We start from the raw sequence: 27,169 nt of genomic DNA, 5'->3' as shown, positions 1-27,169 counted from the left end.
AATTTAAGTGGGAGATACAATTTGAAACCAGATAGTAGAGTTACTTTCATCCAGTTTAGGGAATTTGGTTTGTATGGGGTGTGTATGTGTGTGTGTAAGAGAGACACATTGGAGAGTGCCTAATCCATGTCTTGTACATGAACACTTGAATGAATATTGAATTCATATTTGTGAATTAACGTCAACAAAATAAAAATTCTGGAATAATATTAAAAAGCCTTGTGGATTTTCTAAAAAGAGAGTTGCTTTTAAGGGAATATTTGTGTTCTATGATTAGCAGTATGATGGAGATGAGAATTGAGATAAGGTTTTTAGATTTGCCCACTATTGGTGACTTGTTATTTGAATTTTTACTTAGATATAACAGAAGTGCACAGATTTTATAAGTACAACTCAATGAAATTTTATGTACAAAAATATCCAGGTGATTTCTAGCCCCATCAAGATACATAATGTATGCTGCACAGAAAAAGATACCCTCTGCGCCTTCCTATTCCCCTTAAAAAAAGAACCTCTATCCTGAACTCTATTACCATAAATAAGTTTGGCTTATTTTTGAACTTGCTTAGGGCATATTTTGCCCTCCGTTCCAAGGGTAGTGAGAATTGATTCTAATTTGTCTCTTTTCTGTCCTTGTTTGGCATTGTGTGAATTTGGATGTAAATCAAATGATAGGTAGCTGGTATTGTGGCCCTTCTGTTTTTGTTTTTTTTTTCCATTGTGGTTAATGTCAAGATCAGAGAGATGCTTCTTAGTTTTCATGAATAGTAACACTTTAGAGTTTAGCTTTATGACTAGAAAATTTGTTTAGAATGTAGAGATTAAAATTGCTTAAACAGATAATATAGTTGTCTGGCTTGCTTTTATTACAGCATTCTCTAGGCATATAGCCAAGAAGTAGGTAGAGGAGGTCTTGGATTGCCTCCTTATATAGATGTCTTTTGGAGCCTTTTTAATAGTAGCTTCTAGGCATTATATAAGTTAACTTTCAGGCATTTCAGGTTACTTAAGGCATTTGAATATTTCTGATTATTGTTTTAGGAGTAGAAATAAATTGATACATGTTATGTTTACAGGTAAGTATCCACTCAACTCGAAAGACTTTCACATTTTTTATGAGTAAAGAACTAGAATGTTACCTTAAGGATAGTTGCACAAATGGCTAATATCCATGAAGCACACTTTATAAAATGATTTGGAATTATTGATCATGATTTTTATTTCTAGTGCTTGAATCTGTTTTATTCTTCAAATGGAAGTAATGGTTACAGCATTGTTTTTCATAATAATCAGCAGCAGAAGCTTTATTGTAGTGTAAAAATTAGTACTTTTGGGAGAAGGATTTTTTCCTGAAATATAGTAAGTTGTAAAAAGTACATAGCAATGAAAATACATATGTTTAGTATGCCTTGTTTTGAAAAATAGGTTTATTAATTATGCAGAAATGGACATGAAAATACTTTCTCATTAACATTTGGAATATGAAAATATATAAAGAAGTTTAGTTTTTGAATTTGTAATAAGTTTGCTTAATATACTCTTGCTTCAAGAACTTTAATAATTGAAGAAATAAAAACATCTCAGCTTTTCTTACATAAGTTTTATATTTGACAAGTATAGAAAGCTAAAGCAAAATTGGCTATATTAGCCATTGAAAAGTATGTTTATTTACAATATATTAAAGCTTTAAATGATACCTTTTTGGGGGCTGGATTTCAAAAATTAAAAACAATTAGAATGCTATTAACATCTTTAAGAGCTGACTTCTGTGTATTGAAAAAATACACAAGGGTATGTTCTACATTTTTGTGTTGTTTAGACAGAAATGAATGTTATATTTGAATTCAGTTTTGGGAGATTTGATTTTTTTGTGTTCAGAAGAACCTTAACTGGTTGTATTTTCTCTAACCTTTGCTTGTTTTGAATGAATTAGTTAGACAAAATTCATTTACTAGGGGTAAAAATGCAGATACACACAGCAAAGGATATGGTTCCTGCTCCAAAGATCTCATGATGTAAGAAGAGCACTTAACATAAAACATTCAAATTACTGAACTGAGGTAAAATAATATGAATGGTATATAGTAAGACTGAATTAATAAAGCTTCTTGGCAAAAATAATTTCTTATCTATATTTTGAAGGAGTGGTCTGTGTAGATTGGTGAGAGGGAAGGGGATATCAGCTAGGGGGAAGGCATGTCAAGAACTAGGAAATGCAAGCATTTGCTTTGCTTGAAGTATAGTCTATTTTAAATAAATTTAATGAAAATAAAGTTGATAAGATTGCGGCCTGAGCTGGAGGAATCTAAAGTTTGGATTAGAAATTAGAAATAAGGAGTTCCATTGAAGATCATTGAACAGAAATTCAAGAAAAATGAGAAAATTAGCAGCCAGATATAACATGAGTGGAGAAAAGACTGAAGTGAGAAAGGCCAGTTAGAGGTTATTGTTTTGGGAGTTATACTAAGAGTAGGATGGTAGTTTTAAAGTAGAGAAGGTGAAATGCATGCCTCTTAAGTGTGTAGTGTGAAGTTAAAGTAAGAATGGAACAACTTTATCTTCAGGTATTGAAAATAAACACAGTTTGCAAGTAAATTATTTTTTAAGGCTTTAAGAAAATTGATTTGAGAGAGAGGAAGGGAGAGAGAGAGAAACATCGATTCGCTCCCTCCTGTATACACCCCAACTGGGAATTGAACCTGCAACCTAGTTATGTGCCCTGACCAGGGATCAGACGCACAACCTTCTGGGATATATAGGACAGTGCTCCAACCACCTGAGCCACCTGGCCGGGGCTGCTAGTAAATTATTATTTAACATTAATTGAGGTACATACGCCTTGTTCTATAAAAAACTGATGAGTTTTTTTTTTTTTTTAGTGTTTGATTTGAAAACTAAAACCAAGAAAGTTATGACATAGTGGTATTTTCTGAATTGCTAGTACTTGAGATGAGTAGTAAGAAGAGCTTGTAACTATAATGCTATATTTCGAGGTGTATTTTAGCCATGGTTTCAGGGATATTCTAATTGGTATAAAAATTGGGAAAATGGGAGACAATAAAAATCAATCTGGACTACCAATATTTAAATTTGTTTTAAAATACTTGTTTTAAAATTTAGGAATAGTTGAAAACACAGTTTTTATAGGAGGAAAACATCCCTATCACAGTTTCCTGTGGCAGTAGTTTTTTTCTTTTTAACATTTATTATGTAAGATATTTTTTTTTTAACTAGAGTTTTAAAAATTTCTTGAATGTATACTATTCCTTATGGGTAAGGTCATAAAAAATAGAAAGATTAGGAAAATACAAAAAAATTACAGAAATAATATAAAGAATCTTCTACCACCTTTACTGCCTAAAAAATTAGATAAGTACCGCTTTGGGAGTTTATAATAGAGTCTTCGAATTGTAACATAGTATGTCAGATGTCAGTCTTATTTTATGGTAAATTTACATTTTAACTCTTCTCACAGTTAATAGGATTCAGTTTGTGAGGAAGTTAGTGGAGTTCCTGGCAACATGGTAGAACATGTGACTCCATCCAAGTTACCTGTTGGGAAGCATATTAGCTAAAGCAGAAGAGAATATTGTCCCATACTATCACTTGGAAAATAGATTTCATCCACTGTGAAATTTGGGGTTTCTTTATAGGTAGTATGGGTGAGAAGGGGTGGCAGCAGAACTGTTCTCTGATAATCCTGATGAAGTAGTGGCATGGTAATAGGAAACTTGCCTGAAAGCCCTGCCCTGGTGTTTCTTAAATAGTTTCCTATGTGTATATATTTGTGCTGCAGACTTCTTGGAAATAGATGATACCCACCTGTGTATACTGCCTTCTGTCACTGTTCTGCAAGCTGGAAAGTTATAAAAAATCACTGCATGCATGATGAGAGGGAGCAATTGAAAGGGATGGGGACAACGAAACCAAATTGACTTCCATGTATATTGATCCTGCTGAAATAGCTCACACAGGAAAGAGGTGACAATAGAGATAACTTTCAGTAGCTGTGGTGTAACCAATATTCTTGTGCAGTGTGAGTGTCTTAATGGTGTAAGTGCCTTTAACAGTAATACAAATGGTAGTCTAAGTAGATGTCCTTTAAGGTGGTGTGGCTTGCCTAACTTCCTGGTTCATCTTTTTTTCCAAGTCTTATTCACCAGCTTTCCTATTGTTTGAGTATGTGGTAGTTTTCCAATAGGTTTCACTTAATTTAACTGGAATTGATTTTCTCCCTACCCTTTTCAAATTGGAATAAAAATGCTTACTGTGTGGTTTTATGAATTTTATCTAAGTCAAAACGACACAAACATTGAAAATAAAGGAATGGCAAAAATAATACGAAAACTTGTAAATTTCATTGACACCAAGCAAAGGATAAAACCTTTCTTGAACAAAACTTTAAAGTGGAAAAAAAATTTTTTTTTAATAAAAAAATTAGGACTACTAAACGGTATATCTGGCTTGAACTTTTTTTAAAGCTATGATTAATTTTCTTTAAAGATTTTATTTATTTATTTATTTATTGAGAGAGGAGAAGGGAGGGAGAAAGAGGGAGAGAAACATCAACTTGTGGTTGCCTCTCACATGTCACCCACTGGGGATCTGGCCTGCAACCTGGGCATGTGCCCTGAGCGAGAATTGAACTGATGACCTTTTGTTTAGCCAGATGACACTAAACCAACTGAGCCATGGGAGTCAGAGCCTAGCTTGAACTTTTATCTGATAAACTCAAACAAATAGCATTAAAACATAGGAGTGTTTTTGTAGAGAAATTGGTAAAACCAGTCTTTTTAGGAGTCTTTAATTCACCTTTCAGAATTTAAGAAATTAAGTAAACAAATTATGGCTGTAAATAATTTGAATAACGATATGTTTTATTTAATAGATGTATGTCAAACTTTGTTTCAAATAGAGAATACACATTCTTTTCAAATTCCTGTGAATTCTTTTGAAATTTTGTCTTGGGCTTCAATGAGAATTTGAAATTTTAAATAAGAGAAATTGTATAGGCCAATACTTTTTTACTACAACATAGTAAAACGAGATGATTCTAACTACTTGGATGATTAAAATAGAACTCGAGCTTAAATTTCATACTATTTAGAAATGAACAGCAATGAGGACATGCCACATCAAAGCTGATAGGTGAATGAATATTCATTTAAACATGGTGGACTAAATACCATTTACCCCCCCCCCTTTTTTTTTGCCTTCAAATGTCTACCAGAATTAATAGGTGTGTTTTTTTTTTTTTTTTTTAAATAGGCATAGGGTGTCAAGGGCAAAGAAAACTGGAAAGCTGATCACAGTAGTAAAATTGTAGGAGCTAGAAAGCAGTTATATATAAATAACTTTGTATGTATGAGAAAACTGAATTTGTTAGTGGAGGTGGCCTAGAATTGGTGTTATATAGCCTTGGGATGCTTCAGGAGTTGGTGGCTGCAGATACCTTGAAAAATTGTCTAATAGTCTGTAATAACAAGTAAGCAACATACTGGGCCAGGGAAAAAAGGTCTCTTCAAGTTTCTTACTTGATAGGGGGGATCTTGGTTCTTGCCAACAGTAGGCAAAGCTCAGATTACAGGTCTCATACTGAAATACCAAGAGAGTTGAGTAGAAATCTACATGTTGAACTGGGAATCACCCCAGCATTTTTTCCCTTACTAGTTCTGAAGATACTGGATGTCAGCCTCCTAATCCTATAAAATGAGATCCGAAAATTCATCCTATTACAGCAAACGAATCATCAGGAAGAAAGACCAAGAGAATAAATGGGGAATGGCCCAGATTGAACATCCTGCAGTGACACCTGTTAACATGGAAATTCTAGCAATTTTTAAGTGTTTTGTTTTAAAATATGAGATTGAGGATCATTAAACATTTGAGGATAACCTCTATATGAAAGAGGAGAAGGAAATAATTCAGGAAGAAAACTTTATAAAAACTATTGATAACTTTGGTAGGGGATAATTAAACCTTTGAAACAAGGATGCTAAAAACCAATCCTCAGAAAACAAAGATGAGCTCTTGGACATTTAGGGCACAAAATAGTAGGATTTGAAATACATACTATGAAACACTTAATAGAAGAGTTCTAAATTTTAGACATAAATTCTTGGAAGGTTGGAGGATAAAATTGAGGAAATCTTCCACAAAGCAGGACAAAAAGATGTAAGAAAATAAAATGGGTGACACTTGGCAAGTTCAATATGTGAAAATTAAGAATTACAGAATACAAGGAAACGAAGGAAATCATTTAAGAATAATGGAACCAAAAACTTGAATTTCCACATTAAAAGGGCTCACAGAATGCTCAAAGTACATGGTGGTGAAATTCCAGACACCAGAAAAAAGGGAAGATTCTAAAAGCTTTGGAGTATGGAGCATATAAAAAAGAACACGAGGCACTAACATTGGTAGGTAATCAATAGTGGAATAATACTTTCAAAATCCTGAAAGGAGTAGGCTAAAATGCAGTATATCACAGGAAGTTGCTACAAGACATGGATTCTAAATAATAAAGAGATAGGATTCAGTACAGGAGAGAAGTGGCTACTTAGGGTGATGGTGAAGTGGAGATGCAAGGAGGTTGGCTGTACAAGACAGTTTGAAGAGTAATCAGTTCAGATTGGGACAGAACAAAGGGATGTAGATGATAAGTCTTTAGAAACAAGCACATTAAATGGGATATTTGTGATTGTACATAAGGGATATTTATCTGAAGTTTCTTGTGATGTCTTTGGTTCTGTTATATAGGTAATGGTCTCATAAAATGAGTTAGGGAGTGTTTCCTCTTTTTCTGTTTTTTTGGAAGAGATTGGGAAAGATTGGTATCAATTCTTTAAGCACTTGGCTTAAAGGTACATTTCACCAGAAAAGCTATCTGGTCCTGGGCTACCTTCTGGGAAGCTTTTCATTACTCCCTTAATCTCTACTTGTGATAAGTGTATTTATATTCTGTGTCATCTTGATCAGTTTCAATAGTTGGTTTTCTTTGGAATTTGTCTATTTCATTCAGGTTATTTGATGTTGCCATTTATAGTTTCTTATTACAAGGTCAGAAGTAAGGAACCCCTTTTCATTCCTGATTGTAATTATTTGTCCACTTTTTTCCATAAACCATGGCAGAAGGTTTGTCAATTTTGTTGCTATATTCAAAGGCCCAACTTTTGGTTTCACTGATTTTCCTCTTTTAAAATTCGATTTCATTTGTTTCTGCTATAATCCTTATTTCATTCCTCTCTCTGCTTTGGGCTTAGTTTCCTTTTTTCCTAATTTCTTAAGGTAGAAGTTTAGGTTATTGATTTGGGATTTTTTTTTACATGTAGGCATATATAACTATAAATTTCCCTTTAAATACTGCTTTCATTTCATCCCATAAGTTTTGGTTTATAATGTTTTTGTTTTCATCTCAATATATTCTATAATTAACCATGTGTTTTTTCTTCTTTGACCTGTTGGCTGTTTAGGAGTTTGTTACTTAATTTCCATGTTTGTTAATTTCCCAGATTTCCTTCTTATTTATTTCTAATTTAATTTCATTGTGTTTGGAGAAGATATTTTGTATGATTTAATTTCTTTTAAATTTATTTAGGCTTCTTTTATGGCCTAAGGTATGGTCTGTCCTGGAAAATATGCACTTGAGAAGAAAATGTGGTGTCCTGTGGAGTGTTCCATGTACAAGGTCTGTCCAGAAGGTATCCAGCCATGTAATATGATAAATGGAGACATTTATTGAAGAAGATACAAGATACAAGAAACATTGTACATAGGACAATGACGCCTCAGTCCCCTTCAAAGTAGGCACCCTGGGACCTCACACAGTTCTCCCAGTCACCATTAGCCATGAGCTGCCTTATCATATTTTCCTGAATCTCATTGACAGTCTGAAATCTCTTCCCTTTCCAAGGTGACTTTAGGTTTAGGAAAAGCCAGAAGGGCACAGGACACCAAATCTGGGATGTAGGTAGGGTGGCTGAATCACCTGGGTCTTTTGATGTTTTCCCAAAAGACTCTCCATGAGATGTAATGCGTGAGTGGGTGTGTTGTTGTGATGAAGTTGCCAATCACCAGTTGCCCATAGCTGCAGCCTTCTGAATCATCCAAATAGTTTCCACAGAGGAATATTCAAGCTTAATGCAAAATTTGTTGCAGATTCGTTGCTCTACTGGCTGAGTCATTTTGAATGTGATGGCTACACAGTACACATGCTTACTAAACAGGCGTCTGTTGCCCCCACTGACTAGTACAGTGAAGTTGTCATTGTTCGCGCATGCACATTCCAGTCCACTCTCCTTGGCTGCCAGGTTACAACAATGTTGCTTAAACTGTCCTTATTACATTAACAATGGCTGGACTTTTTCCAGACAGCCCTTGATATTGGAGCTTTTCTAAGACCCCAGTTTTGCTTTTAAGTTTTTTTGGTGAGCTTATTGTTTGTCTCAACTGTTACCCACTGCCTCAGTCAGTGGTAATATTAACAATCGCCTCTGATTGTTTTTGACAAACACTTTTGGGAAAAAGACTTAGCACTGCTTAAGTTCCGAGTCAGGTCAAATTAATATAGTGTTGGGAGATACCACTAAATTTGTCAAATAATGACGGTCATCTGGGAATGGGGTAATGAAAGAGCTCCCATTCTCTTCTGTCCACCGCAGGTGGTTGCCAGGCTGCTGGTTTTCATGGGGCTTGTAGAACATTGGCTTTTTTACCCCTAGTTAAACTGATTTTATTGCTTGAGTGTATAGACATTTTTTGCAAGCAGGGCAGAGGCTGTGGATGACTCATATTACCAGTTGGGGGTGGAGAGAACTCTTGATCTTATAACATGGATCCCAAACTGGTGAACACTCCTCTCTGTCAAATCAGACAGGATTCCCTATTCTTATTCTTTCTATTCCTCTCAAGGTGCTTTGATCAGCAATAGCTTTCTTAATTAAATGGTGGAGTTCCTCAGGAAGATCAGGAACAAGTCCTTTGGACTTAAGAGTACTCAAGATTATATTTCCTGTAACATACTTGTACAATACCATACGAATCTCTAAGAATCACACCCATCTGTGAGGGACTTAGGCACTTCCTGGCCAGTTTGTAGATCTGCTCCTTCATGTCCTAAAGGTCAGCTTCAACCAGGTGGGGATGCTGGGGCAGTAGGGCAGAGCCAACTGGGACATGTGTTTCCCAGGATGGGAGGAAGCATGCATGCAACCCTTAATGGCAGCGGACAGGCAGTGAAAAAGAGAGTGACAGTTGGGCACGCCACAGGAAGCCACCCAGCACGCAGGAAGTCTGAATGTTGGCTTTCAAAACTACTGTGGAGCTGAGGTGGGAGGATGGGAATAGGGCATAATAGAATGTCACAAAGTTTGCTGCTCTTACCAAGACATAGCCATCATTCTTGGGTAAACTCTCCAGATTGCTACAGCCTTTGATTAATTTTTAAAGTTGACTCTGGCTATTTTTGCCAGTGTTCTTGGTTTTATAGAGGAGGTGATTTTTGAATGTTCTTATTTTGATATTTTTGCTGATATCTTACTGTTGAGTTTGGAGTTTTTTTATATTTTAGATATGAGCCTTATGTATGTAGTTTGCAGATATTTTTTCAAATCTGTCATTTATTAATCCTCTTAGCAGTGTCTTTCACAGAGAAGGGAAGATTTTTATGCCTTTACTTTTAGTCTGTGTGATCTTTTGTTCTGAAGTGGGTCTCCTGAAGACAGCATACGTATGGGTGTTGTTTTCTTACCCATTCAGCAGCTACCCTGTGTCTTTGGACTGGAGAATTTAGGCCATTTACATTTCAAGTGATTATTGATAGATACATATTTATTGTCATTTTATTTTTTTAACTATGTTTCTTTTTTTTTTCTCCTCTTCCTTCTTACTCTTCTCCTCTTCCTCCTCTTCTTCCACCTCTTTCTCTTATTCTTTCCTTTTCCTCCTCCCCTTCCATTTGTTGTGATACTGGTTTGGTGGTAACAAACTACTTCAGGTTTTGATGAAGTATTATTTATCAAATTTTTTCTTTTCTGGATCATGCTTTTGGTGGTGTTTCAAAGAACTCTTTCTGGCTCTAGATCCTGATTTTTCTTTTCTACAAGATTAATAGTTTAATATTTAAACCTATAATCTGTTTTGAGTTAATAATATTGGTATAGTGTGTGAGATTTTGGTCAGTATATTCTTCCAATTATGTATAGCTAGTTGCTCCTGCACCCAGTATTGAAAGACTTTTCTCCCCATTGAATTTCTTTTGCAGTTTTGTGCAGGGAAGAATCAGCTCACTATCCTCATGTGAGGCTTTGGTATAGTCCGGGGAAGTTATAGAGGGATATAAAAGAGTTAAATTATTTTCATATATCAGATCCAAAATGAAGCAATCCAATCCAAAGTGAAAAATGAATACCAGTATAGAAGTATTGTTTAGAAGTCGGGGGTGGAGGTGCTGTTTTTCATCACAAAGTATATTTGATTTTTCAAATATGCATTTATATAACTTTAAAAACAAAATGCTATAACGCCAGTGCCTCACTTAGGAGAAAATTGAAAGCCTTATAAACATATGTACCTTTTAGTTTTGAAATGTTTTTACTGTGGAAAAAATACTCAGAGTACTGCATAGAAAAATACACAACTTTTTAAGTATTCAAAAGTGCTTACCTGGTTAATTACTTCCTAATCAAGAATTAAACCTTGCCAGATCCTTCACTCTGCCCCCTCCCAGTCATACCTCTTTTTTTCAGGAGGGACTGTCATCCTGTCTTTCATGGTCATCCTTTTTTTATTTTTACCATTTAAAATACATTTTTAAACTAGATACGTATTTCCTGTTAATGAAATTTATATAAATGGATCCTACTTTCAGCATTGTTGGGGATTCATCTTGTTGCATAAATACCTGTAGTTCTTTCACAGTCATTGCTACAAAGTATATTATTTGAATATCCCACTATTTTATTAGTGATGGAAATTTGGGATGTTTACATATGTAGGCCTCTCTGAATAATGCTGTTATGACTGACTGGTGTGGTTGGCTTGTGCGTCATCCTGCAAAGCAAAACGTCGGTTCCCTCCCCAGTTGGGACATGCACAAGAAGCAACCAATTGGTGTTTCTCTCCCTACCTCCTTCTCTAAAATATAAAAATAAAATCTTTTTAAAAATTATAAAAAAAAAGCTGCTATGCATGTTCTTTGTACCTGTCTCCTAGTGCACATACTCACATTTAGTAAATGTTAGAGTGGATTTATTATGGATTTCAGAAGATACTCAGAATTTTTTCCCAAAGCCTTTTTAACAGTTTACAATACCATCAATAAAGTTCCTTTCGCACTTCATCTTTATCAGCACTTTGAATTGTTAATCTTTATTTTTAGACATTCTAGAGGGTGTATACCATAATCTCACAGTGGTTTTATTTTCCATTTTCCTGATTCCAGATGTGATTGTACCCTTTTTGTTAGCCAGATTTTTAAAATATTTTGTGTGTATTTGAAAAGAATATGTATTCTGCAGTTTTTTGGGTGCAGTATTTTATGTTTCTAGTAAGTGAGTTTTGTTAATCATGTTCAAAATTTCTACATCCCCACCAATTTAATCTCTGCATGTTGGTCTAATTAGAGAGATTTTAAAACTTTTCTGCTGTTATGGATTTGTCTTTCTTGTGTTGCTGTTTGTTTTTGCTATGCACATGAATGAATCCATGATATCGGGGCACACAAATTTAGAATTGTTTTGTGTTTCTGATGAGTTGAATCTTTTATCGTTACTGTTTTTCATTATCTCTGGTAATGCTTTTTGTTTTGAGTTTACTTTCGTTGATAATAACATAGTTACACCAGTCTTCTTATAGCTAGAGTTTGTAGTTCTTCCTGCTTAAATTTTTATTTAAAAATTTTCTGTGCCTTTACGTTTTAGAGCTGTTTTGTATATTGTGCATATACCATATCGTTTTACTTTCAGTCCCATCTAATACTTCCTTGTCTTTTAATTATAACAAAGTTTGTTTAGATTTCATATAATTACTGAGATGCATTGGGGATTAAATATATGATCTTGTGTGCTTTCTATTTATTCTGACTTTGTATTGTTTTTCTCCTTTCTTGCCATCTTTTGGATTAAATATTTTTATTTTAATTACTTCTTACTTTCCCCCACCTTTTTTAAACATTGTTTTATCTGCGTCCACAAATCTAATTTTTGTTTATCTGAAAATATCCTTTTTTTACCTTCATTTTTGAAGAAATTATCACCAGATAGAGAAGATGTTTCAGTATGTCCACTGTTTTCTGATGATAGTCAGCCATTACTTGTATTGTCATTTCCCATATGTAACCATTCATTTTTCTCTGGTGGTTCTCAAAGTTTTCTCTTTGGAGTTTTAACAGCTTGAATGTGGTACACATATAGAAGTCGTTTTCTGTGGTTATCCTGCTTGGGTTTGTTGACATTCTTGGATCTGTAAGTTAGTGTTCTCTACCAGAGTTTAGATGTTTTGGCTATTATTTCTTCAACAAAAAAATATTTTGTACGTTTTTCACTCTTCTTCTGTATCTATGTTGAATGGGTTATATCTATGGTAGGCTACCTGAGATTAACCTACTGGTCTCTGAGATTCTTAAATTTTCTCCAGTCATTTCACTTTGTTTTTTGGCTTGGACAGTTTTATTGACCTATTCCAAGATTACCAATACTTTCTTTTGCCATCTGTTGTCACACCCTTCTGGTGAAATTTTTCTTTTAGTTATTTTATTTTTCAGCTTTTTTCTTTTTTATATAAAGTTTCTATCAATACTTGGAAATATGTATATTTTTAAATTTTAATAACATAAAATAGCTGCTTTCAAGTCCTTGTATGCTACCTCCAACATCCAAGGCACTCAGAATCAATATCTATTGACTTTTTTTCCTGAGTATGGATCAAGAGTGTCTTGTTTTGTGGGGATTTTTTGTTTGTTTGTTTTTCGTTTTTGGATAGCATCTAACTTTTGTTTGAAAACTGGACAATGTGATTATGTTTTAGTGACTCTGGATTGTTAATGTTCCTTTGAGAATTGCTGGGTGAAGCATATAGTCAGAATTTGAATCTTTCCCTGTAATTTTCATGCTTCTAGGGATTCTCCTAATTACCAGCTGTTCTGCTGAGCTAGAGTTCTGACACTTCAGCCTTGTAGGGCTTTGGCTATCCTGCTGCCCAGACTACAGTTGAGGAATGCACCCTGTACAGCTCTGTCTTTCAAGTTGTAGCTTTTCTCTGGCCTCTGCCAACTTTTCCCCTTTCAACCCTTTCAGTTCTTCTCTGTGCATAGTTTGTCAGTCAAGCAGTAATTTGGGTAAAGTTTATACTGAGAATTTTTTTTCATTCCTCTGCATCTCACGCCATTGTGCTGTCTCCATTTAAATTTCCAGCTGCTTTTCTAGGCCTAAACTCTGAGCCCTATGATGCTACTATCTTTTTGCAGAGATAGTTTTTGTTTGCTTCTGCCCCACCTGGGATTTCCAGCAGTCTGGGGTTACCTTAATGAAATTTTAGAGATTGAGATTTTTTTGTTTGGCCATCTGGATGTCTTTGGATAAGGCTGTAGTACATGCAGGGACTTGTTTACTTCTGACTCCCTGGAGTTAAGTCCTTTGGGATCTCAACTCAAGTAGAGGGCAGCATTTAGTATGGTTCCCACCATTTCTGAACCTTGCACTGCCCTTTTGGTCCCCCTAGCTCTTCAACGATGTGAGAAATAATGACCAGTTTCTCAGCTGCCTCATCTGGATTGGCAAATTACCCCAAGGCAAAAAGATCCTTGAGTGCTGCGTTTATCATCTTTAGGTTTTCATCTTGTCTTGGATCTTGGCCTGGTCATTTTTTATTTTATTAGCTCCTTGATATCTTCAAATTGATGATTTTTGATATTTTGTTTAGCTTCTCTAGTAGGTCTCAGTGCGGGGAAGGGTTGACAGATATTACACTATTCTGCTATTCAGTTATTTCAGGAGTTTTTGGATTGACAAGTACATATGTCATTAGAATAATGTCTCTATCTCTTAGCTTGGATTTTTTCGGTTGTCACTTCGTTCCTTAATGTGTTGTCTCCATTAGATTGCCGAGATGGCCACTGTCTGCCCTGACCTATGTCGTTCTTGTAGCTGTTATTTCCATTGAAGAGTATACTTTTCCCAGTGTTTGAAAACATTCTGAGTAGGATTCCAAATGCCCCACTTCAAGCCATATTCCCATACATGAACAAATTACTGTGGCTAGGAGGACAAGATACTCCTCTAATCAGCCTGGGTGTCACCTTAATTCAGGGCACCATGTTAATAGTTGAGTAAGAGTGTGTTCTTAAAGGCTAATCAGAGTTCCAGTAACATAAATGGGAAAAGGAATGTTCAGCAAGATAGGAGATTGCTCTGTAACAGCTTTTATAGATTTGGAATATCTTGAAATATTTCATTGTATGATTGAAGTTGGTAAAGCTGTACAGAAGTAAAATTTTATGAAAAATTATATAGTTAACTCAATATTACTAGTAAAAATGATTGTTCGCAGTTTATAGATCTCTTAAGATTGACAAAGTGTAACACAATTGTTTGTAGAATCACTGCTAATAAGAGAACAAGGGGCACTTTTATGTTTCTTTTTTCCTTTCCCTCCAAAAGTTGAGACTTAGATCAATAGTTAACCTAAAATAACTCTTACAGGCATAAGAATAATTTTTAATATGGTATTTCTAAGATGGAGTTGCTGTATTGGTTACTGCTGTGTAACAAATTACTTTAAAACATGGTAGTTAAAAACAACCATTTGAACAAGTAAGTCTATGAGTCAGCCAGGCATTGTGTTTCAGTAGTAATTGTGTTTGAGAATAGAAGTTCAGGCAAGAATAAATCAAGTACATCAATCTCTTCAGTATCCATTTTGGAGGCATTGTTCATGCATAGAATTACCAGTTGTGGATTAATGTAGTACTAGTTACAGGCGTTGAATGACGATTCATGTGTATCTTTACTCTTGGTTATAAATGACAGTGTTCTTTTTGTGTTCACAAAAAGCGTTTATGCTTTATTAATTTGCTTTATTAATTATTAGCATTTTAGCTTTTTTAATATGAGCTTTGACTTTATTTTTTCTTCAAATTTATTATTTTCATATTGTGATTTTAGAAAATATATTTATTCAGGAATAATTGACATAAATAAATTACACATTTTGGAGTGTATAGTTTGAACAGATTTGACATCTATATACGTCTATGTCACTACAATCAAGATAATGAACATACCCTTTATCCTCAAAAGTTTCTTTGTGCCCCTTTGAAATCCTTTTCCTGTTTACTAATCCTCCCATTATGCAGCATGTAATCTTTCTGTTTACATTTTTCACTCAGTATAATTTTTAAATTTATCAGTGTTGCATGTATCATTAGTTCAGTCCTCATTTTATTGTAAAGATAAAATGTAAAGATTAACATGTTGTTGGACATTTTTTTCCTCAGCTCTTTGGCTATTAAAAATGGGGATGAACAGTTGTATGTAAGTCTTTGTATGGGCATAAACTTGCATATCTCTGGGTAAATACTTAGGAGTGGAATGACTGGGTGATCATGTAGTAGATGTATGTTTGACATTTTAAGAAATCGTGCAACTTTTTCCAAAGTACCATTTTTTCTTCCTGTATGAATTTATGACAGTTTGAGTTCCTTCATTTGTGTGTCAACACACTTGGTATGGTTTATCATATTAATTTTAGCCATTCTTACAGTTGCAATAACTTTGTGATTTATTTGTACCTCCCTAATAATAAATGATAGTAAGCGTATTTTTCAAATACTAGTCATTTGTGTATCTTTGGTGAAGTACTTGAAGTACTGCTTCAAATCTGCCCACGTAGTAATTAGATTGTTGTAAATGAAGCTATAAAAGTAGATTTGTTGAGGTGTAATTGACAGGTAGTGCAGTACACATTTAAAGTGCACAGTATGATAAGTATTGAGTTATCTATACACACAGGAAGCTATCACCACAAACAAGAATATATACTATCCCCAAAAGTTTTCTTGTGCCACTTTTTAATTTTTCTTTCCTGAGACAAATTCTCATTTTGGGTCTATCTTTCAAACAGCATTTAATGTAGGGTTACTCTAGTCAGTGCTGCCTGAATTAAGAAGTTTTCTACTTTCAAGGGAACAGGCAGCATTTCTGGCTTTGTGCGAGACTAGGGCAGTAATCCCTCTCATCTTTTTCTGTGGCTCTTTTTTTGGCCTTGGGTAGTTTTCACACAGGCTTGTTCTAATTATATAGCTACATACTGAAGAATATTCTTGCTCTCTACAGTTGTCTTTTCTCCAGTTCTCTTCCCTGTAATCTTTAGCTGCGTTGGCTTCTTTGGACTTCCAGCTCAGTCTCATCAACTTAAGGAAACCACAGACTTTGCCTGAATACCCCTTCCCCAGGTGGGGGTTGTTGGTACTTTCTCCTGAAAGTAAGTTGGGATTTTGGAGGGCTCACCTCATTTGTTTCTCTTATTTTAGGGTTCACCATCAGTGGTTACCTAATATCTGAAAATGTCATTTCATACATATTTCTGGTTTCTAAGGTTTTCAGACAGGGCAAGCTCAATCCCTATTACTCCATCTTAGCCCTTGTATTTATTTTTTTCTGTGATAATTATTTTTAAAATTGTGGTAAAATACATAACATTAAATTTACCAACTTAACTATTTTTAAGTGTACAGTACAGTGATGTTAAGTATGTTTGCATTATTGTGTAACAGGTCTCTAGAACTTTTTATCTTGCAAAACTGACACTTTATAACCATTAAACACTAATTTTGTTTTCCCTTACCTCCAACCCATGGCAGCCACCTTTCTACTTTATTTCTCTCTGATTTTGACTACTTTAGACACTTTGTATCAGTGGAATCATATAATATTTGTACTTTTGTGGTTGGTTTCTTTCACTTAATATAATGTCCCCAAGGTTCTTTTTTTTTTTTTTTTTTTAATCCTCATCAAGGATATCTTTAGTGATTTTAGAGAGAGAGGGGAAAGAAAAAGGGGAAGCATCAATTGGTTGCCTTATGCATGCGCCCTGACCCCAACCCTGACCAGGGATAGAACTCGTAACCTATGTATGTGCCCTGACCAGAAATTGAACCCACACCCTTTTGGTGTATAGGATGATGCTCTAACCAACTGAGCCACCTGGGCAGTTTGGATTTCCTTCTTTTAAAAGGTTGCATAATATTCCATGTTACGTATACACCACATTTTCTGTATCCTAAATTTACCTGTCAATGAACATTGAAGTTGCTTCCATCTCTTGGCTATTGTGGTTAATGCTGCAGTGAGCTTGGGTATGTAAATATCTCTCAGATCCTATTTTGAATACTTTTGGATATACGTATATTGAGAACTAGGATTGCTGGATAATATGGTAATTCTATTTTTAATTTTTTGAACTGTCAGTAATTTCCATAATGGCTGCAAAATTTACATTCCCACCAACAATGCAGAAGGGTTCCAGTTCTCTGCATCCTTGTCAACACTTATGATTTTGTGTTCTTTGGATTGTGGCCATCCTATTGGATGTGAAATGATACCTCATTGTGATTTTTAACTTGCATTTCTGTCATGATTAGGAAAGTTGAGCATCTTTTCACATACTTGCTGAATATTTGTATACCTCTTTTGGATATTTGTCTACATGAATCCTTAACCTATTTTTTGAGTTTTTGTTTCTTTAATGATTTTAGATGTTTCTTAAATATTTTGAGTGTTAACCTTTTATCAGATAGATGATTTGTAAAAGTTATTCTCCCCTTCTGAAGATGGTCTTTTCCCTTCTGTTAATTGTTTCCTTTGATGCGCATATTTTGATAGGCATTACATTGAATTTAAGATCACTTTGGGTAGTATGGACATTTTAACAATGTTAAGTCATCCAGCCCATGAATATGGGCTGTCTCTCCACTTATTTGTATCTTATTTGATTGATTTTAGTAACGTTTTGTAGTTTTTTCCATGTACAAGTCTTTTGCCTCCTTGGTTAAGTTTATTTCAAAATATTTTATTTCTTTTGATGCTTTATAAAATGAGGTTGTTTTCATGATTCTGTTTTTTCAGATCATTATTAGTATATAGAAACAACTGCTTTTCATATACTGATATCATATCCTGCAATTTGCCAAAATCATTTACTCATTTTAACAGTTTTTTTTTTAAGACTGTAGCATTGCAACTCAACACCAGGAAGACAAACAATCGGACTTAAAATGGGCAAAGGACCTGCAGATGGCCAAAGACATATGAAAAAATGCTCAACGTCACTAATCATCAGAGAAATGCAAATTAAAACAACAATGAGATATCACCTCACATGGGTCAGAATGGCTACCATCAATAAATAATTAAAACAGAGAGTGCTGGTGAGGATGTGGAGAAAGGGAAACCCTTTTGTACTGTTGGTGGGAATACAGACTGGTACAGCCATTGTGGAAAGCAGTATGGAGATACCTCAAAAAACTGAAAATGGAACGCCTTTTGACCCAGCACTCCCACTTCTGGGAATATATCCTAAGAATCCTGAAACACCAATCAGAAAGAATATGTGCACCCCTGTGTTCATAGCAGTGTTATTTATAATATCCAAGATCTGGAAACAGCCCAAGTGCCTATTAGTAGATGAGTGGAAGAAAAAGCTGTGGTACATTTATACAAGGGATACGACACAGCTGTAAAAATGAAGGAACTCTTACCCTTTGTGACAGCATGAATGGACCTGGAGATAATTGTGCTAAGTTAATTAAGCCAGTCAGAGAAAGACAAAATACCAAATGATCTCTCTCATGTGGAATGTAATGAACAGAATAAACTGGTGAGCAAAATAGGACCAGAGGCATGGATACATGGAACAAACAGACTGACAGATTTCAGAGGGGGGCAGAGTGTGGGGGACTGGAAGAGATTAGCCAAAAAAACATTTATGCATATATGCATAGCCTGTGGACACAGACATTAATGTGGTAAAGGCTGGGCGGGGGTGGGGGGAGTGGGGGCCGGGGGGGCTTTGGTGGGTGCTGCGTAGAGGGGACAAAAGGGGGGAAATGGGGTACATCTGTAGTAGTGTCAACAATAACAAAAGGAATCTGTAGCATTTTCTACCTAAAAGGTCATGTCTGCAAACGTATAATTTTATTTCTCCTTTTCCAATTTGGATGCCTTTTATTTCTTTTTATTTATTCTGGCTAGTACTTCCAGTGCTATGTAGAGTAGGAGTAGTATGTATAAGTGGGCATCCTAATCATCTTGATCATAGGGGAAAAAATTTTCATCCTTCCACAATTGAGTATGATATTAACTGTGGGTATTTCACGTATGGCTTTGATTATGTTGAAGTAGTTTGCTTCTATTATTTGTTAAGTGTCTATATTATGCTTTTTCAGCATCAATTGAGATGATTGTGATTTCTTCATTCTGTTAATGTGGTATTATTAATACATTGATTTTTATTTGTTGAGCCATCCTTGTATTCCAGAAATAAATCCAACTTGAGAATTGTGTATAATTCTTTTTTTAAGAAAAGATTTTATTTGTTTTCAGAGAGAGGGAAAGGGGTGGAGAAGGAGTGGGAGAGAACCATGAATGTGCCAGAGAAACATCATTCAGTTGCCTCTTGCACTCCCCCAACTGGGGATCTGGCCTGCAACCCAGCCATATGTGCTGACAGCGAATTGAACCCATGACCCTGCTGTTCAAGGGCCAGTGTTCAATCCACTGAGCCATAGCAGCTGTGGTTGATTCTTTTAATATGCTCTTGAACTTGGTTTGTTGAGGATTTTTGCTCAATGTTCATCAGTCATGTTAGATTACTACCCACCCTTAGTATCCCATTTAACCTCAGTTATTTGCTTCAAGGCCCTATCTCCAAATACACAGTCACATCAGGTGTTAGGGCTCAACATGAATTTATAGGGACACAATTCAGTCCATAATACCTTTTAGGTAGTGCTCCTAATTTATTTCCTAGGGAACCTACCATTTCAATATATTAGTTTCCTATGGCTCTTCTAACAGATTACCACAAACCAGTAGATGGCTTAAAATAACAACAGAAATTTATTCTCATAGTGCTGGAATCCAGAAGTTTGAAATCATCACTAGACAAAAATTAAGTTTTCAGCAGGGTTGTTCTCTCTGGAGGCTCTAGAAAAGAATCCTCCTTTTTCCTCTTTCCAATTCTGGTGGCTGTTGGAATTACTGGCTCTGGCTGTAATCTTTAAGGCCAGTGTTTTCAACTCTCCATGCTCTGTCTTTACATTCTGTGTATGTAGTCAGCTTTCCCTGTGTCTCTATAAGGATACACGTTGATTGTACTTAGGGCTTATCCAGATCTTAAGTCACTTCAGAAAAGACCTTTTTTTCCGGGGGGGGGGCGGGGGGGGGGGGGGCAGGGCAGTGCCAGGGGGCGAGGGTGGAGCATATAAAGTGACATTCACAAGTTCCTAGGATTAGGATTTAGATATCTTTTGTGGAGCTATTTTTCAGTTTCTCACACTTTTATTGCTCTCACTTTGATTTATAGTTTAGTTTGTAGTAGGTCCCACTGTTCACTTCTGGGTGGATAAAGGTTGATGGAAGTGGGTGGCAGAGAGAAAATATTCTCATTTCTTTTAGACATTACACTGAAAACTCTAGGTCTGTGGTTCTCAGAATGTGGTCCTGGAAGTAGCAGCATCAACATGACTTTAGGAACTTAATTAGAATTGCATATTATCAGGCTCCACTCTTTCACTTACTAATCAGGAGCTCTGTGGGGGGGGGGGGGGGGGCCCTGGCAATACGTGTGTAACAAGCCTGGGTGATTCTGAGAACCACTTTTCCAGATTCTGACATTATTAGTATTAAAACCCTACTTGCCTTCCTGTCCCAGTCTTTTTCTGCTGAAGGCCAATACTTAAATTAATCTAGGATTTATAGTTCCACAAACTTTGTTTTCTGTAGGGATGCAAACATGATAATCAGTGAAATGAATTCACCCAATTAAAGGTTGCATTTGGCTGATTTTTACCAATTGTAGTTTTACTTAGATGTAGTTATTTCATAAAGTAACATGACTGGATTCAGAAGTGATGTGAATTTTTTTCCTCTGGTCTTTGAAAGTGTGAATTCAACTTATTAGCCTGGATTTGTACTTTTTAAAAATATATACTCCTGTGTGCATTTTGGGATACAACACAAAATTTCTGTAGTCTTTCATTCAACCTACATTATAGTTTTTTCATGTGCCCATCCAGTGAAAATGCTAAGATGAGATAAATTAATTATTGTCCACATGGTAGGTCAGAAAATACACAAACAGATGGGGTTGATAAAGGGCTATCACTAGTTATTATAGCATTTGAGAAATACAGGTTTACATAGTTGAAAACATTAAAGAAGGATCTATCAGGGTATCTGAATTAAATTTTGAAAAATTAGTAAAAAGGTGTAGTAAAATTAAAGAGAGAAGATAGCTATAGGAAAAGGCATGAAAGCTGAGAGCATGGGGGCTGTTCTGGGAATTGAAAAAGTTTGGTATAGTAGAAAAATAAAGTAAATGTGAGAGTAGAGATTAGGGGTATATAGATAGAGATGAGATTGATCATTGATGATGTTATTGGAGGTCTTGAAGCATAGATGTGACATACTGGGCTGGCCAAAAAGGTCATTTCTGTTTTTCCGTAAGATGGCTCTAATAGCACATAATTGTCTTTAACTTCATTTGAATTTAACTTCGTTAACTTCATTTAACTTAAAAATTTTGTTAGATTGTATTGGGACAGCTGTCATACTAGTGTGCATTAAAAAATTATCAAAATTGGTGAATTTTTGTCTAGCCATTTTAATATTGAAGATGGAAAAAATGCAACATTTTTGGCATATTATGCTTTATTATTTCATGAAAGGTAAAATGCAACTGAAATGCAAAAAGATTTGTACCATGTGTGGAAAAGGTGCTGGGGCTGATTGAACATGTCAAAAGTGGTATGTGAAGTTTCTGCTGGAGATTTCTCACTGGATGATGCTCTGTGGTGGGGCAGACCAGTTCAAGTTGATAGCAATCAAACTGAGACATTAATTGAGAACAGTCAACCTTATACCCTGTGGGAGATAGCTGACATACTCAGAATATCCAAATCAATAAAGTTATTGGTGAAAATAAAAAATGTGTCTTATAGGTTATGGAAAAAACTAAACAGGTTTTTTGGCAACTCAGTAGTTCTGGGAGGGATGAATTTGAGGTGATAGTCTAGAAAAAGAGCAGTCACGGTAATCTAGGTATGAATGGCAGGCAATAGGTATGCTGGTGCCATCTTGAGAGTAAAAATTCAGAAGAGTTAAGCCTGTTTTGGGTAGGGGAAGGAGATGTGTAAAGTTCAGGGTAGGACATACTACTGAGTTTTCAGAATTTATAGAACATGATAAAATTAGAGATAGGTAGATTTTCTGACAAGTAAATTTTCAGTGGCATGTTGGGGTAGAGATTACATTATACTAGATTGAACATTAAGTTGAGGAAGTAGGAGAGTATCAATATATGCTATTAATGATTCCTGGCATTTAGTAATGTACTTACTCTGTTAGCTATTTATGGCTACTATTAGTATATACTTCATACCATCTTATTCTGTATTTTTTCTTCAACTTTTTGGCCTTTTTTGGTATTTTTTTGATAGGCATATAATAGTATTAGGTAAACATTGACTTAGACAGAAGTATATTTTATGAAAAAATCTTGATTTTAATTTTCGCTATTGCCACACCAATAAAGTTAATGAAAACAAGTTTCGTAAAATTTTTCTGAAGAGAAGTAGAAAGTTAATTTCTCATTTGAGTAAATTATTTTCTGAAAAGAAAAAGGTACTTAGCAAGTTTCCTGAAGGTTAAAATAATCATAATTTAATTGAACTGTTTTTCGGATATGTCTTATCAAGAAAAATGGATTTGCAGTTTTTCATTTAAAATCATTGTGTTTCATAGATGTACTTTACTTATTCATAAATGAAGCAGAAAACTAAATGATGGTTTTACCTGTATTCTTTCAGGTTTGATTTAGTTTCGAATGAGATTGTTCTTGCAACAAGATGTTAATAAGACAAAATCTAGGTAAGTAGAAGACTACTTTTTAAAATACTACATATCAAAGTAGGAGCAATACAAAAAATTTGTTTTAAAAATCTGCCTTCAACTCCAGAATTAATGAGTTTTTTAAAATAAGATTTTGAAATATAAAGAATTAACTTTTTGATGCATTTCATCCAGTTGATTTGATGGAAGAAAAATAACAGCTATCAAATTGTGGAACTAAAATTCTTTTCCTTTTTATAAGATGAGTTTTATAACTCAAGTTTGTGGTTTCCAATAACTATAAAACATTAGAAAACCAAATTCAATAAGGGACTTGTTAGATTGCGTCAGTGTTTTCTTGTAGATTATAGTCCTGGAGTAGAATTTGCTTTTGTGAATTTTACTTTCTTATTTCCATTAATGAAGCAATTCTACAAATTGGTTAAATTATCCAAATTGTGACTTCTTAATATAATCTTCAGAATTATAAATGAGTATCTAAATATTTTTCTTGCCAGTATCTCTGCTCAATGATTTTCTAATTTAGCATTCTGATTTGCTTTAATTTTTTAAAGCTGTTGACTTTCAGGAAGTTGAATTGTGCTCATACACTCTTGGTCTGGTATGTGAAAGAATGCTTTTTCATAATTAAACTGTTGAAATGTTAAAAAAAATACATTTACTATCTATTGGTGAGAGCATGGCTTCAGTATATAAATAGAGTAAGAAGAATACTTTGATAAAATTGCAGTTAACTTGATCTTTCTCTAATCTAACCATATGATTCAACTGTCAGAAACTTGTTGATCACAAAGCTTAAAAAAAAAAAAGGCTAATATGAGGAGTGCTGTAACTGAGTAATGTGCAGTTAAAAATTGTATTCTTAGTAAGTGGTTTAGGCATAATTTGAGCGGTTTCCCCTTTATTGCTATTATATAATAGTAATAGTAATGGTAGTTGGAAGAGTATTTCTTGTCTGTATGTCATATTAAGAGCTGCTGATGCCTTATTAATTTTTATACTACCTTTTATAAGGTAGGTACTGCAGGGTAGAAAATTTTTGTTTGTTTGGTTAATAAGGAGCTATTTCTATTTAGGAAGAGTACATTATTTTCATACTATGTATTGTAAGGAACATATGCCTGTATATCTTACTGAAGGAGAGAAACAGCTAGACTTTTGTACTGAAGGCCTTAGAGGGATTTTGTTTGCTAGTTGAATATACAGTGTCTATTAGAACTTTTATTCTGATTTGTTATAAGTTAGATATTACCCATGGGATTACACTAGTTTAATTTACTCTGGCCTTACCCTACCGCAATTTTATATGAAATTTTCTTTTTTATTAAGTTCTAATGTTTGCATGGTAAAATGTGGAAAATTTAAAATACAGAGCTGAGTGAGTTTTTACATACATATTTACATGTATAACTGCCATCCAGTTCAAGATGTAGAATGTTATTATTGTCCCAGAAAGTCCTTCTTGCTCTTCCCTTACCAGTCCAATAGCCTTTCTCCCTGAGGTAAGCGTCATCCTGAATTCTATCAGCATAGCTTAGTTTTGCCTTGAACTTTGTGTATATAATGTGCTCTTTTGTATATGTTTTTCATTCAATATGATGTTTTTGAGCTTTATGTTGTTGTGTCAGTAGTTTATTATTTTTTTTATTGCTTTTAGGAAGAGAGAAAGAAAGAGAAACATTGATTTGTTGTTCCACTTACTTATGCATTCATTGGTTGCTTCTTGTAGGTGCCCTAGCTGGGAACTAAGCCTGTAAATTTAGCATATCCAGTTAATGCTCTAACCAGCTGAGCTACTTGACCAGTAAGATGTTATTGTATGAACATCCTACAAATTTTTTATGCACTCTGTCTATAATTTGGTTTATTGGATTCTCTGAGCCTCTGACCTCACTTGCTGGCATTCTACATGGCATTTAGTCAGCTGCTTTCCTTCCTCTAATTGTCCCTTTCATTATTCCCCATCACCTGCATAATAAAACAATAAAATATAAGCTCTATAACAGTATACAGTGATCTCACTGTGGCTATTTCAGAATGCCTAGCATTATGTATACAAACAAAATAGGATGTGTATATTCCTAGTTTTAGTCTTAAGTATATGTTGTTAGTCTTTTCCAACCCCTTACCTCCCCAGTTGCTAATGCCCCGCCATCCTTGTCAGCTCATCTCCTAAAATAGCCCATCTCAAGCATCATCTTGTCCTTTGAGCTGGACCTGACCATTCTGCAGTAGTCTGCTTTCTTTACTAGACTGTGAGATCTTTGAAGGTAGACACCATCCATATCTTACTTACCTCAACACAGTGCTTAGTGAATGTTTGTTAAACATAGAATATTGAATATTATCTCACAGACAAATAGAGATTCAGAATATTCACTGGAATGGGATGGGGGCATTAGCAGTTCAGTTGCTGTTGCGCTATAGGAAGGAGCCTATAAAAGCAATATAGAGGTAGTATTGTAGACATTTTGGAAGAGAAATAAAATATCCCCTAAGTCTTCTTTCAGTCCAGTTGGAATAAAATAGCTAGTCATTGTTGATTTTGATTACTCTTTCCAAATGAAGATATTAATCCATGTTATGGAAATTGGAGTGTTTGTTACTAATAGTATTCTCTTTGTGAGTTTGTACTAGTTATTTCTCTAAAGGTTTTAATGCAAGGAGAAGATAAGAAGACTTTTTACACCTGTAAGAAGTAAAGAAAACTTTTACTCATTTTCCTGAGGGTAAAAATCTTTTGGAGTGGAGGAAGAAATTGAATCATGGTCTGGAATTGTGATAACATGTTTGATTCCTGTAGCTAAGAAACTTGTTTGCTGAAAAGGATTTTTTAAAAGTTTGTTTTATCATTCTAGATCTGTAATATACATAAACAATAAATTTTCTTTTTTTTTTACTTTCTTATTGTATTTATTGGGGTGACATTGGTTAATAAAATTATGTAGGTTTCAGGTGTACAGTTCTATAATACATCACCGGTATATAATATTGTGTGTTCACCACCCCAAGTCAAGTCTCCTTCCATCACCATTTATCCCACTTATATTTTCTTAAGAAATGAAACTTTTAAAAAACTTAAAAGCATTTCACACTAGTTTTCTTTCATATTTGAGATTCAGCTAGTTGGGTTGGCTGTCGTAGTCACCTGGGGGTTTTTTATGCCTGAAGCTTGATTGCCTTCTAGCAAGTCCAAAGCAAGGAGAGGTTCTTCCCCATTGGGATCAATTTGTTGCTTTTCCTGCGCAGCCTCTGCCATAAAGGTTGAATCCAGAGTTGGACGTTGACCCTATCTCATGCTGTTCCTATGTCTCCCCACAAGGATTTTCTTAGACACAGATTCTCATTGAATGTAGAACCGGTTATTTCTTTTATCTTATACTGGATGTTAAGTGTGTTTAGTTTCTTTGTTGACAAATTTGAGTATTTAGAGAAATTCAACCTTGTGATTGCTTGACCTAGGGTCTTTAATAGATTTTAAACTAGTCCCCCCGCCGCCGCCCCCCCCCTCGCCAGAGGCTGATAGGTACACCTGTTTCATTTCTCTTCATCATGTGCTTGAATATTTTAGTCAGCTGCTGCTAAGCTTTTCCATTTTGCAGGTTCCTTAAATCCAAGGATTTGAAGTTCTTCATGAAAGTTTTCCTTATAATAGCTTAATTTTTAAAATTTCCAAATTAATCTCTCTCTGCTTTACTTTCTTTAGTAGCACTGTAGTGCGCTTCCCTTTGTTGTAATGTGAAAAAAATATCTTTAGTAAAATTATTTGTTTTTCATTCTTGATGAGATTGCACAGCATACATCTGACAGTTTTCAAATATATTGCCAAGCAACATTTAGTATTTTCAAAATTGTATTTTTAAATAAAAGTCACATATTCTTGTATGTGTGAGCAAATAGTACAGGAATGTTTAAAATAAGAAGTAAAACTCTCTTCTTTCCCAGCACTGTGCTCTGTATAAGTTACCAAAATTAGCTTGTATGTATTCTGCATCTTTCTCTTCCCATTTACCAATATATCTTGGACATTTTTCATACATATGTTA

The 27,169-nt window shown here is 34.8% G+C and overlaps 1 protein-coding gene and 1 pseudogene across 4 annotated transcripts in view; one reads left to right on the top strand and one right to left on the bottom strand.

Moving 5' to 3' along the window:
* Window positions 1-27,169, top strand: part of ZNF644 (zinc finger protein 644) — a 96,010-nt gene that overhangs the window by 7,799 nt on the left and 61,042 nt on the right. For 2 of the 4 annotated variants that reach the window (XM_054592121.1, XM_054592116.1), the window contains one exon: window positions 23,081-23,141. The exons of 1 other annotated variant lie outside the window; for it this stretch is intronic. In XM_054592121.1, the coding sequence (XP_054448096.1) occupies window positions 23,120-23,141 (22 nt within the window). In that variant the 5' untranslated portion in view covers window positions 23,081-23,119. Of the gene's footprint in view, window positions 1-23,080; window positions 23,142-27,169 lie in introns of those variants that run through there. One more of the 4 variants, XM_054592117.1, reaches the window with a different exon arrangement.
* On the bottom strand, window positions 8,732-9,206 carry LOC129085755 (40S ribosomal protein S13-like; annotated as a pseudogene).

Source organism: Pteronotus mesoamericanus, unplaced genomic scaffold (assembly GCF_021234165.1).
Source record: "Pteronotus mesoamericanus isolate MK-2021 breed Mesoamerican mustached bat unplaced genomic scaffold, CSHL_Meso_final scaffold_31, whole genome shotgun sequence".
NCBI lineage: Eukaryota > Metazoa > Chordata > Mammalia > Chiroptera > Mormoopidae > Pteronotus > Pteronotus mesoamericanus.
This window is presented reverse-complemented; position numbering and strand designations above follow the sequence as displayed.